The following is a 12360-nucleotide window of genomic DNA, read 5'->3' as shown; positions in this document are numbered from 1 at the left end:
CTTTGCTCTCACATGAAGTTTCTGCAAAAGAATGGCCTGACATGAATCAAAATTAACATGAACTTGAGCCACAGAGGTAGCATATCTAAAGCCTTTCTCTGCAAACTGTTTGGATGGCACAGAGCACAGAGGAAACACATGTACTAGTTTTACCACTTCGAATGGATTCTCAAACATAGCTTCTGAAATACCAAATTTAATAATATTTTCTGTAGCAGAAGATCCTGTTTAGTACTGCATAACTTGAGAACCAAAATGCTTGGCTTAGAACTTTTCAATTAATTTGTAATATATGTGTTGAAAAACAAGCTCATAAATGTATTTCTTAATGAAATAATATTTCTGAAAATGCCTCCCATAATGTTTGGGAAATAGCAGGCTCCTAGTTAATATTTGTTTCTTTATGTTTTCTCCATCTGGAGGGCCTGTTTTATCCATATAGCATAGAATTTGGCTTGTACATAATGCTGGGTGAAATCTCATTAGTCTTTTTAAAATCAGCCATTTAGTTCCATTTTTGCTTTCTATTAAATCCACTGACTAAAAACTGTTTATGTTATATTATGCTGTATAAAATTGGCCTAGAGCAAAGATAAAGAATTCTATGGTATTGCTTCAAACTGCCATACGCATTAATTGGTCAAATTGATTGACTAAAACACTTGATTTGCCAAATAATTTCCAAATAAATATTTTAACTTACCCATTTACTTGAGTTTAAATATGATCTAAGGCCTGGCCTAGTGATCTAATCTCAGAAACTAGATCTACAGACCCAAAATATTCCTTTCCACTTGTTTGCTGCTTTAAATGTTTCGGAGGATGTTCATATCCATTATTTCTTTCCCAGAAATGTAGCTTATTCACTAAAACCTTTCCAAGCCTCTTTAAAGGCAGTATTTTCTGAAAGTGAAATTGAACCTTTGGTGTCCTCATTTTGGTTGTATACGCACATTTCTGATGTGGTTATTTTTGCTTGATGCCTAAGAGACCCCTGGCTCCAGTTCTGCCTGGGACTGTTGTCATTGGAGATACAGATCATCTGTGCTCATTTCTTTCCATCCTCCTCCATCTTCTCCTAGAACCCTGAGGAGCCGTAGTTGGTATGGCTGTTATTTTTTCATCCATTTGCTGTCTTCTTACTGATGACCCAGCGTGGAGCATATGGAGGGTGCCCGCCTTCTGCTCACAGAGGACCAGAAAAATGAATGAGGGCGCTGTAATCCAAGCAACCTGGCAAATGCTTAAGCGTGCAGAGCTTCCCGTGCATCCCATGGTGTGGTCGGCATGGTCTGAGTCGCGGAATCGCGTCTGTGGTCCCACGGACATCATCCTTCTCCTTTCTGGGTGTCGGGTGCCTGCCGGGCCCCAGGCAGAGCTTCCCGTGCATCCCGTGGTGTGGTCAGCATGGTCTCAGTCGCGGAATTGCATCTGTGGTCCCACGGACATCATCCTTCTCCTTTCTGGGTGTCGGGTGCCTGCCGGGCCCTGGTGCCCCACGTCTCAGCACAGCCATTGGGTGCTTCTGACTTCACCCCTAAGCGCCTGTCAGATGGTCTGTCCTCAGATCTTAGTGCTGTGGCCCATTCTGCGGCCCGGGTCCTCGTCACAAAGCGGGATGCTTCCACGCCAGTCGCGTTGCGGCCTTCAAAGGCTGCTCTGACAGTAGGCACAGAAGGGTCCGAGGAGGAATGTCTCACGGGCAGGACTCTGACTGAGAAACACCATGTCACAGGAGAGGGAGCTCGTGGGAGGGGAAGGACGTGGGGACTGAGGGGAAGATTCAGGCTCCTCGGGGGTCTCAAGCCGGTGGGCTGAAGGCTGTATTTGTCCCACAGATATGTTTGGTCTTCCTAACGTAATTTTCTTTTTTTAAATTTTCTCAGTTAATGCTTAAAATTAGGGAATCTCACATGAAATGCAAATTTCCAAGTCCTTAAAAAAAAGGTCAGATCTTTAGCAGGATGTGAAGAAGAATGTCAGAGATACTGTTACCAGTGTGGGACCTAGGCAGCTGGAACGGAGGAGCTGCCCCTTCCCAAGATGGAGGAGACTGTGAGCAAAGCCGGTTCTCAGGAGCAGGGACCGACCAGAGATGTATGCGGTGTGTGAAGTTTTGAGGCAAATATTAAACATCCTAGTGAAAATGTGGAAGAGGGGAGTCGGTGCAGGCGTGGGGAGCTCAGGGGAGAGGTCGGGTGAGACGTTGCCCCAGGACTGTCAGCATGTAAGTGATATTTATAGCTGGGAGACAAGATGATATCAGCAAGAGAGTGGCTGTGATACGGAAGAGTCCTGCAGACCGAGCCCTGGGGCAGGAAGATGTGCGGCCAGAGGACCCAGCGACCACGCCCGCAAGGCAGGAGAGCCCCTGCACGCTCAGGCTTTGCACAAGCCACTCAGGACCTCGGGAGGGGCAGCGAGCCATCCGGGCCAGGAGCTGTGGTGAGCCAGGTAGGCGGCCGATGCGAAGCGGCCCTGGACCCAGAACGCGGGGTCCCCGGCGACTTTGGCAGGGACACAGCTGCTGGAGGAGGAAAGCTTATCCCAGCAGGTCCAGGGAAGGGAGACGTGGAGCCCTTCTGACGCATTTAATTAAAGAGAGAAGGGAAAGGGGCTCCCAGCTGGATGGGGATGTTGGAGCGAGAGACGGCAGTGGTGGTGTTTTTGGATGGAAGCAGGTGCAGCATGTTTGCGTGTCGATGGAAATGATCCAGGAGGGGGAGAGGACTGAAGAACCTGGAGGGAGCCTTGCCGAGTGATGCCCTGGAGTAGGTGAGGAGTGTGTCTGAGCGCACGTGTGGAGAGCGTGGCTTCAGCCCAGGGCAGGACGGCCGCGTGGCATGGAGGCAGGCAGGCGGCGGTATTGTTTTGATCTAGTGAATGAATGAGCAGTCGGCCAGAAGAGGCTGAGAGGGACACGATACCCCCAGGAGCGTCTCCCTAGTGACCTTACCTCGTGGCCCCTCCCTGCTACTTTGTGAGGAGAAGCCAGCCAGGCTGGTGGCGGAGTTGACAGGGTCCGAGGCGAGGTTATTTTCTTTGAATGTTTGTCTGTTGGTGGCTGCGCTGGGTCTTCATTGCTGCGTGTGGCCTTTCTCTAGACTCAGAGGGCGGGAGCTGTTCTTCATCGCCGGGTGCGGGCCTCTCGTTGCAGCGGCTCCTCGAGGGTGCAGCCGACTCAGTAGCTGCACCGCTTGGGTCCGGTCGCCCCGTGGCATGTGGGGTCTTCCCGGACCAGGTATGGAGCCTGTGTCCCCTGCATTGACAGGTAGATTCTTAGCCACTGAACCACCAGGGAAGTCCCAAGTCGAGCTTATTAAAGTCTGGGTTTGAGTACTGATGTGGTTGGCATTTCCAGGGCACAGTTGGGAGGGTTATTTAATTTAGCTTGAAAGGCAAAGATTGGGTGGGTCCCTGGAGGCTGCAGTTGTCTGTTGCTGGGTAGCAGCTGTCTTCTGGTGATGGGAAAAGCTCTCACGCCCTGACCTCCCCTCACCAGCTCCTCTCTCTGCACGACCAGCCCACCCCATGGGCACTTGGCTTTATAACTCTTGATCGAGCTTGCGAGTGGGTAAGAGGAGGGAATTTTTGGTGAGAGAGGAGAGGTGGCGGATCCACAATGGGGATCGGTTTGGGTTTGTGTGTGAGAGGGAGCCTGAGGGGATACGAGTGAGGGGCCCCAGGCCAGAGGGCGTGAGTCACTGAAATGGTCGGAGGATGAGTGGCACGGCGGCCGCGTCTCCTCGGGAAGGATTGGGCTGGCAGCGCCGCACATCTCTTCTTGGAACCTGCCTGAACACCGCACGCAGAGAGCGTCGTGAGAATTGAAAAATGCTTCTGTGTGCGCCGTCGTGGGTTACTTCCCATTCCGCTCTGACCAGTCCTGCCGTCTCGTCCACACCTTCCCAGCTGCACTTCTCAACTGGTCGTGAAAATTCTATCTGATCTTTTGGTAACACCAGGTCACAGGGATTATTTTAACGGCTAACCTAAGCAGTATTATTGCTGGCTTGGGTTCAAACTATGTCTTGTGATCTGGACGTCACTCTTGAGATTCTATCAAGTTAAAATTAGAACACTTATTTTAAGAGATGTGTGCAAGCTGAGACAAATCCCCAGTAGTGGGTCAGAATGAATGGCTCTCAGTAATTTAGAGACAATTGTGATATGTACCCAATTTTTTTTTTTTTTCCTGGCTGGTAAAATTTGGTGGATAAATCGGGCTGTGAGTCAGTGATTCTTCTGGTTATCCTTGCACTCAATCGAGGTCAGTTGAACTTGATCTTCTGATATCAGCATGTCCCCTTCTTGTTCACTGCCTACTTTGCTTTTGACTAAAAAAGCGACCTAAATTCTGACTGTCGTACCTGTTTGGCCTTTGGTAAGGGAGAGAGATACCACCAGAAAAATACTCTGGGTTTCTCTTTTCTAAGAAACACCTCTCCCCCAAATTTGCATTTCAGCTAAATTGTTCCTTTAAGCAGAAGTAGTTTTCCCTTTTCTTGTGACCTGTGCTCACTCTTATTTCATTTCACCTGGTTGTTTTGGACTTTTTGTAAATGGCTGAAGAGTAAGTTGGTTAAAATGATAGAAAGTGATTTTTAGAAACACTCCTCAGGGAACATGATTGTGACAAACATAATTACATGAAATCCGTATCTAGACAAGTGGAAATGCCAGATACAAAAACTGAGAGCTTTCGCTCATCTCTTTTGCACACAGCACGTTTTATTATGAGAGCTCATAGAGCAGGCCGTTCAGGATGCTGTGTTTCGTAATTAAATACCACGCTGCTTGTGCAGCGAGACCACAGTTACGTAAACTGTGTAACTGACAGACCTTCGTGTGCAGGGTCAGGGTGAGGCCTGATGAGGCCGCCCCCTTCGCGGGGCCCAGGGCAGCCTCGGGTGATCTCCAGGAACATCCTTAGGGTGACTGCCTTTTGCACAACTGCTGAGTCTGTCTTCACGTCCTCCCTCCTCCTTTCTGAGCCCCATGATTCCCACTCAGCAGCTGCCTCCCTCCCCACCCTCAAAGGGCCCCGGGCAGAACCTCCAGTGACTCACCAGGCCTGTTCTTCTCATAAAGCATCCTTGCTCTGAAACTTGTTTTTCTCCCACCCCTATTCGTTCCCACAGATCTGTCAGGTCGGTGGCACTGAGGTTAAAGTAATACCTCAGCACCTCAGAAACAAGTTCTGATTCCTGACTGTGCAGAAACAGGGCTGACTCCAGTGTGAACCTGTGACATCAGAAGCCTCCGCACCCTGGGCCATGCGCCCAGCATCTTCCTCTCGCGCGCGTCTCTGCTGTCACCTCCCGAATCCTCGTGAACTCTTCCCGGTCTGCCCCTCACTACCCTGGACCCAGTCACTTTTTTCCAAGAAACACCTCACAGGGGGCGTTTTATGACTTGTTTTGTTGCTGGAATTTGAGTAGCTGTCGGGGGAGTCCGTCACGCTGGGCAGCCTCCCACAGTTCTGCTCACCTCTTGGCCCACCCCACCATCCCCCCCGCTTACCCGCACCCACCGGCTTCCTCACCTCGGAGCAGAAAGTGCAGTTCACCCCACATTTAGGGCCCTTTCAGATCTCCGTTTCCACCTGTAACAGACTTATCAAGAACTCTCTCAAGACCAACACCGCTGTGCCTGTGAAAGGACCCTCCGGTGAATAGGATTTTTCACAACGTTAGGGTGGGATGTGGAGTCCTTGAGAAGAGAAGTCCTCCCCCTGGCCACAGAGGTAACGGTGACTTAGTTAAAGAAACACTCAGGCACCGTGGGTTCGTGGGGGAAGAGCCCAGGCCTGAACCACAGTGAGATGCAGGGTATGGACTGTCCCCAGTGGCATTCCTATTGGCTAGGAGAAGGCCATGGGCCGCGTGGGCAGGAACCCAGCAGGCATCAGCCAGGTATCCAGGGAAGTGGCAGAGGCCCCTGGGCCGCCTCGGGGAACGGGCAGAGCCAGTGCAGGCGTCTGCCTCCCACAGACAGTGGGCCGTCCTGCGGGCAGGCAGGTTTGCTGCCTTGCGGGGGCATTCTGCTGTGGATTAGACCATTGTGCCTCCCTCTGCATGCCCTCTGATGGCCCAGTTCGTGGAGTGAGGTGCTGGGAAGGCCCCTAGACACTGTCCAGCACAGCCCACTTGAGAGTCCCTAAGAAGCACCATCCATTTCTTGCTCTTCTTTTCCCCTTTCCCCCTAAACTGTGTGCGGACTGCATCCTTCTGAGAACAGTTTTCAGGCCGTGCTGAGTCGCTTGCTCTCTAGCTTTCTTTCCTGTTAATTACTCCCTGCTGCTGTGTCCCTGCCTATATTGGGGATATTTCCAGGGTTCATTTCCAGCTTTGATATGACTGTCTGTCGTATTAGTTGCTCAGTCATGTCTGACTCTCTGCGATCCCAGGGACTGTAGCCAGGCTCCTCTGTCCATGGGATTCTCCAGGCAAGAATCCTGGAGTGGGTAGCCATCCCCTTCTCCAGGGGACCTTCCTGACCCTGGGATCAGCCATGGGCCTCCCGCATTGCCAGCAGGCTCTTTACCATCTGCGCCACCAGGGAAGACTGTCTGTAGGCAAGGAGTTAATCTGTGGAGTGACAAGTGATACTCTGAGATTATGTCCTTAATAATTCTGAGAATGTCTTACAGCCTGGCTGTGGTGGACCACCTTGGCTCTGGAGCCAAACTGCTTTGCTGAAATCCTAGTCCTGTAATTCACCAGCCACATGATTCTAGACAAGTTAGTTAATTTCTTCCCACCTTGGTTTTCTCACAAAGTTGTTTTGGAAATGAACTGAGCTGAACCAGGAAAATGTTAACCAGTGCCTGGCACATGTGAGTGCTCAATGCATGCTCAGTCACGTAGCTCTGTCCGACTCTTTATGACCCCATGGACTGTAGCCTGCCGGGCTCCTCTGCCCATGGAATGTTCCAGGTAATACTCAAGGGAATTGCCGTTTCCTCCTCCAGGGGATCTTCCTGACCCAGGGATTGAACCTGCATCTCCTGAATTGGCAGTTGGAGTCATTACCACTGAGCCACCTAGGAAGCCCTGATAGAGGCTAGCTATTCCAATTACTATTGCTTAAGCATGTGTGAGCTGTGAGGAGAGTGGGCTGGAAAGGAATAAAGTTCATGGTGTATTCACGTTTTAATATTATTTTTCTTCGTGTTGCTGTCTCTCATGTGATGACTGTCCGTGACATTTAAATTAGGCTCAGCAGGTCATGGGTTGAGACGCTGGCTGGTTAATAAAGGAGAAGCTGATGGGTGCTATTGCTTCGGCAGGGAAGTCAGGACGAGAGGGGGACGCCAGAGGAGGTGGGAGGGGCCTCTCACATGTCCTCTATTCTGGTTTGAGGCTTAGGTGTACCGCTCGGCCGAGGCCGGGCCCGTTGTCCCTGCCTGGCCCCCGCTGCCCCAGAACACAAGTATCAGGTCTCTGGGCTGGGTTGCCCCCTCATCATTAGAACATCTGTTGAAGGCACCTCTCTTAATCCTGCTCATCTTTCTCAGGCCTTGACTGAGCCTCTTCCGAAAATCCCCACCTGCAGTAACTGCATTGGAATGTCCATAGCACTCAACGTCAGCACTGCCCTGCTGGCTCTGACGTGCTGCCTGCTTGTGCTATTGTTTCGTATTTTTATGTGGATGACTCATCTCCATGTCTGGATAAAGGCTCTTGGGGCTGCACGCTGACCATAGTAACAGTGCCACAGTAATGGAACTGTTGGATATTTAATTGATCACCCTGGTGGTGGTGTAGTCGCTAAGTCATGTCCGACTCTTGCGACCCCTTGGGCTGTATCCTTGCCAGGCTCCTCTGTTCATAGGATTCTCCAGGCAAGAATACTGGAGTGAGTTGCCATTTCCTTCTCCAGGGGACCTTCCTGACCCAGGGATCGAACCCAGGTCTCCTGCATTGCAGGCAGATTCATGACCTGCTGAGCTACGAGGGAAGCCTGTCTATGCACAAATTTGAGCATTATGATTTATCCCTTCAAGAATAACATTGAGAGTTCTTGTGTGTGATGTGCCCAAGTATGTGTATGCATGTAAAATATACCACATGTAAAAAATAAAGAGTATGCTTGGGAATATCAGGTATCCACGCCATCATCAGAAGAAATGCCTTGAGGGGGGACAGTTACCCTTAGGAGGAATTAGACTGTAGGCTGTCTTTTTGTGCTTGGTTTTGGAGTAGCAGCATGGTAGGATGATAAGAACTTAGGCTTAAGAGAGGGACAGGACCCCATCGCTGCCACTAAATAGCCATATGACTCTAGACAACTCAGCTCTAGGACCCTCCATTTAACACATTAGTAAAATCTACCTCGCAGGACTATTATTATTCCCAAATGTGTCCTGAAAGAATCTGGACCCCAAACATAGTAAAATGTCAGATGTTGTTCAGTTGCTCAGTCATGTCCAAGTCTTCGTGACCCCATGGACTGCAGCACCCCAGGCTTCCCTGTCCTTCACCATCTGGAACTTGCTTAAATTTATGTCCATTGAGTCATTGATGCCATCCAACCATCTCATCCTCTGTCGTCCCCTTCTTCTCCTGACCTCAATCTTTCCCAGCATCAGGGTCTTTTCTAATGAGTCAGCTCTTTGCATCAGGTGGTCAAAGTATTGGAGCTTCAGCATCAGTCCTTCTAATGAATATTCAGGACTCTTTTCCTTTAGGATGGACTGGTTGGATCTGCTTGCAGTCCAAGGGACTCTCAAGAGTCTTCTCCAACACCACAGGTCAGAAGCATCAATTCTTTGGTGCTCAGCCTTCTTTATGGTCCAGCTCTCACATCATTACATGACTACTGGGAGAACCATAGCTTTGACTAGATGGACCTTCGTCAGCAAAATGTCAGATAATGATAGCTATATAACAGGTCTCTGACATTAAAAACAAAACGAAAAAACCTTTAGGAGATAAGGCTACATGAATAGCGTGCATTGTTTTGATCTGCACATCATGCTCAAGTGCTTCAGTTGCCTATAGGAGAACTCCACTAAAATCTGACACTTGAACCCAGCACCCAAGGGTCTGTCCCATGTTACGTTTCCCTGTCAGAGTTTCCTGAAAGTGAAAGTCACCCAGTCGTGTCTGACTCTTTGTGACCCCATGGACTATGCAGTCCATGGAATTCTCCAAGCCAGAATCCTGGGGTAGGTAGCCGTTCCCTTCTCAGGGGATCTTCCCAGCCCAGGAATCAGACCCAGGTCTCCTGCATGGCAGGCGGATTCTCCCCCAGCTGAGCCACCGGGGAAGCCTCAGAGCTTCCTGCTCGTGTCTGACTGGAGGACGCTCAGTCTGCACTCACGTGCTCTGTGGCCCCGGCCCAGACGACCTCGTGTTCTACCCAAAACCTGTCTGCCTGCGGCACCAGTTTTTAGGTCACGTCCTCTGTCCCATCACCGCCTGCCCCCCGACCTCAGCTCTCAGTGACCTCTTTGCCTCTGAACTCCTAGGGCACTTGCGGTTCCCGTCTTCCTTTTGGCGCTTGTATTCACCTTTATCATTACTTCATTTTACATGTATATAGATTATATACAGAGGACAGACAGAATAGGACCATTCTTAACTCTTACTTTTCTTACACTATGATACATAGTGTGTGTGTGTTGTGAAGTATAGTATATACCCAAGAGGATGTAGAGAAATGTTCAGTTTTAAGAAACACCCACCACCCAGGTCCAGAAGTGGACTGTAACCAGCACCCTAGAAGCCCCTTTTCTCTCTTTCCTGTCACAGCCTCCCCTCTCTCTTCAAGATAACCAGTGTCATGAACTCTGTACTGATTACGGTTTTCTGCTCTTCAAACAGTACTTTTTTTGTTTGTCCTTAGGTAAGTAGATTCATATGTATGTGTTCATATTTACATACGTATGAATACACGTATTCATGTTTCTATTTGAATTTGCATCGTTTGTTCACGCCTTTAGAAATCAGACATCTATTGCCTGCAGGATGTGTGTAGCTGCAGCTCATTTATCTTGGTTGCTGAATTGTATTCTGTGATATCAGTATACCAGAAGTTGTCCTTAAAAAAACAGAATGGATAAGTAACCATCAAATTCCGGTGACATTCAACAGTCAGCAGTGTATTTCTTGCCCATATGTTAGTGACTAGATTGGGACAGCTCTGACCATCTCAGCTGAGTCAGGAGCCAGGCCACAGGTTTGATCCGCATCTGTTGCGAGCGTCTCATTCTTCTGGACCATTCTTCTGCTGGCAGACGGTGTAGCTTCTCAGGGAGGCTGAACAAAAACAAGCAATGCTTTTAGGAGGCACTGTCCCTTCTGCCCACATTTCATCAGTGAAAGCAAATCGTGCAAATGCATCAATATCAGGGAGGCAAGAAAGAGATTGGGCAAAAAAGTGAATGTTTGCGGAACAGTAAACTCACCTGGTGTGCGGCTGTTGTGGTTGTGTCCAGTTAATGACTATTTCAGACAGTGCTGCGGCTGTGAACCTTTTGATTATGTCTCCTGCTGCACGCGTGTAGGAGCTTCTCTCGGCTTCATGCCTAGGAAGTGAGCTTCCTTCTGGGTTTGAAGCCTGAGCACCTTCAGCTTTCCTAGGTCATATCCCATGGTTTTCCCAGTGGCTGTACCTTTTCTATCCTGTGTGTGCACTCAGTCACTTCAGTTGTGTTTGACTCTGTGCAGTCCCAGGGACTGTAGCCCACCAGGCTCCTCTGTTCATGGGATTCTCCTAGCAAGAATACTGAAGAGGGTTGCCACGCCCTCCTCCAGGGAATTTTCCCAGCCCAGGTATCGAACCCACGTCTCCTGCATTGCAGGCAGATTCTTTACCACTGAGCCACCGGCTCTGTCCTTGGTGGACCGGTATTTGGTTGTTGCACGGATCCACTGTTACTTTGGGGTTTTTGTGTATCTTTAACATACAGTTGAGGACTTCCCTGGTGGCTCAGTGGTAGAGAATCCGCCTGCAGTGTGAGAGCTGAAGGAGACCTGGGTTCAGTCGCTGGGTCGGGAGGATCCCCTGGAGGAGGGCTTGGCAGCCCACTCCAGTATTCCTGCCTGGAGAATCCCATGGACAGAGGAGCCTGGCCGGCTCCAGTCTGTAGGGTTGCAAAGAGTTGGACAAGACAAGCAACTCAGCACTCAGGCACAACGGACCCTTGAATGATTTCAGAAGTAGGTCTAAAGTTTTTTCAGCGAGGTCAACTTTTCTAACCATGACTGAAGGCTGGAAGGCGCACGGTCAGTGCTCAGAATTCACTAACTGTTTCAACTTGTGTCCACTTGGCAGGTTTGGTGCAAAAGCCAAAGTTGTGCATTTCCTAGGACGAACCAAACCATGGAATTATACTTACGATCCTCAAACAAAAAGTATCCAGAGTGAGTCCCATGATCCCAACATGACTCACCCAGAGTTTCTCAGCCTGTGGTGGAACATCTTCACCACCAGCGTGTTACCTGTGCTTCAGCACTTCGGCCTTGTCAAAGACACCCGCTCGCATGTACATGTGGTAGGTTCTCTTTTTTTCTTGCAGGTAATTTGGTGTATTGTTTTTAAAAAGTTGGCATACTACTAAAGACAGACTTTTTTAGTGGTATTTTGAATGGAGAGATAAGTAAGACTTTGTGGAAAGAAAAGAGCATTCATCTTAGAGGGGAGAAATACTACCAGCAAAGATTAAAGCAGAAGTAGGTTTGTGGCAGATTTCATTAGCCTTGGGAGCACAAGAAAAGTTTTTAGAGGTTTAGACTGACAGATGTATCTGTATATATATCCATATGTTATAACGATAAAATTCTTAGTCCATTGTCCTAAGACTGTAAGATTATTCCTAAAGTAGTAGTTTACAAAAGCAAAGAATGCCCCAGTTCATGTTTCAGAAGCCGCAGAAATTTTAAATATACCTATTTTAGTTTGGCCATTTGTGTAGAACAGTATTTTTCAAGTGAAAATTACAATAACGGGAACATACAATAAATACTTTTCTGGGATTATTTTGAGTTGCTGTGTTTTATTCCTCTGTTCATATAGGATTTTAGAAAATCTCTTTGTAAGAAGAAGATTACATGGTAACATTTACAGTTACATCCTGCTTAGCATCTTTTCTGACTTTAAAGGTCTTCCTCTGAGGCTGGTTCTTTTGGAAGAGTTGGAGGAGGATGGGAAATTAAACTTTTATGTTACATAGTAAGATATAAAGAATAAAACTAAATGGGTGAATTATAATCAAGTCTAAAAGATCAGTTAATTAACTTGCTATCATATAAGAGACTATAAAGTTAGATTTTAGTCATTTCACTTATGAGCACTGGTGCTGAAATATAAAAAGGAGAAAGTGAGAAACAACACTTAGATTCTTACACTATT

At 48.5% G+C, this 12360-nt stretch overlaps 1 protein-coding gene across 1 annotated transcript in view; it reads left to right on the top strand.

Moving 5' to 3' along the window:
- The window catches only part of GYG1 (glycogenin 1), a 36839-nt gene that overhangs the window by 21987 nt on the left and 2492 nt on the right, over positions 1–12360 (top strand). Inside the window, exon 6 of the mRNA XM_043474060.1 lies at positions 11284–11503. Coding sequence (XP_043329995.1) covers positions 11284–11503 — 220 coding nt within the window. The remainder of the gene's footprint in view (positions 1–11283; positions 11504–12360) is intronic.

The sequence above is a fragment of the Cervus canadensis genome, chromosome 7 (assembly GCF_019320065.1).
Source record: "Cervus canadensis isolate Bull #8, Minnesota chromosome 7, ASM1932006v1, whole genome shotgun sequence".
Classification (NCBI taxonomy): domain Eukaryota; kingdom Metazoa; phylum Chordata; class Mammalia; order Artiodactyla; family Cervidae; genus Cervus; species Cervus canadensis.
Note: the sequence above shows the minus strand (reverse complement) of the source record. Positions and strands in the feature narration are given on the sequence as shown.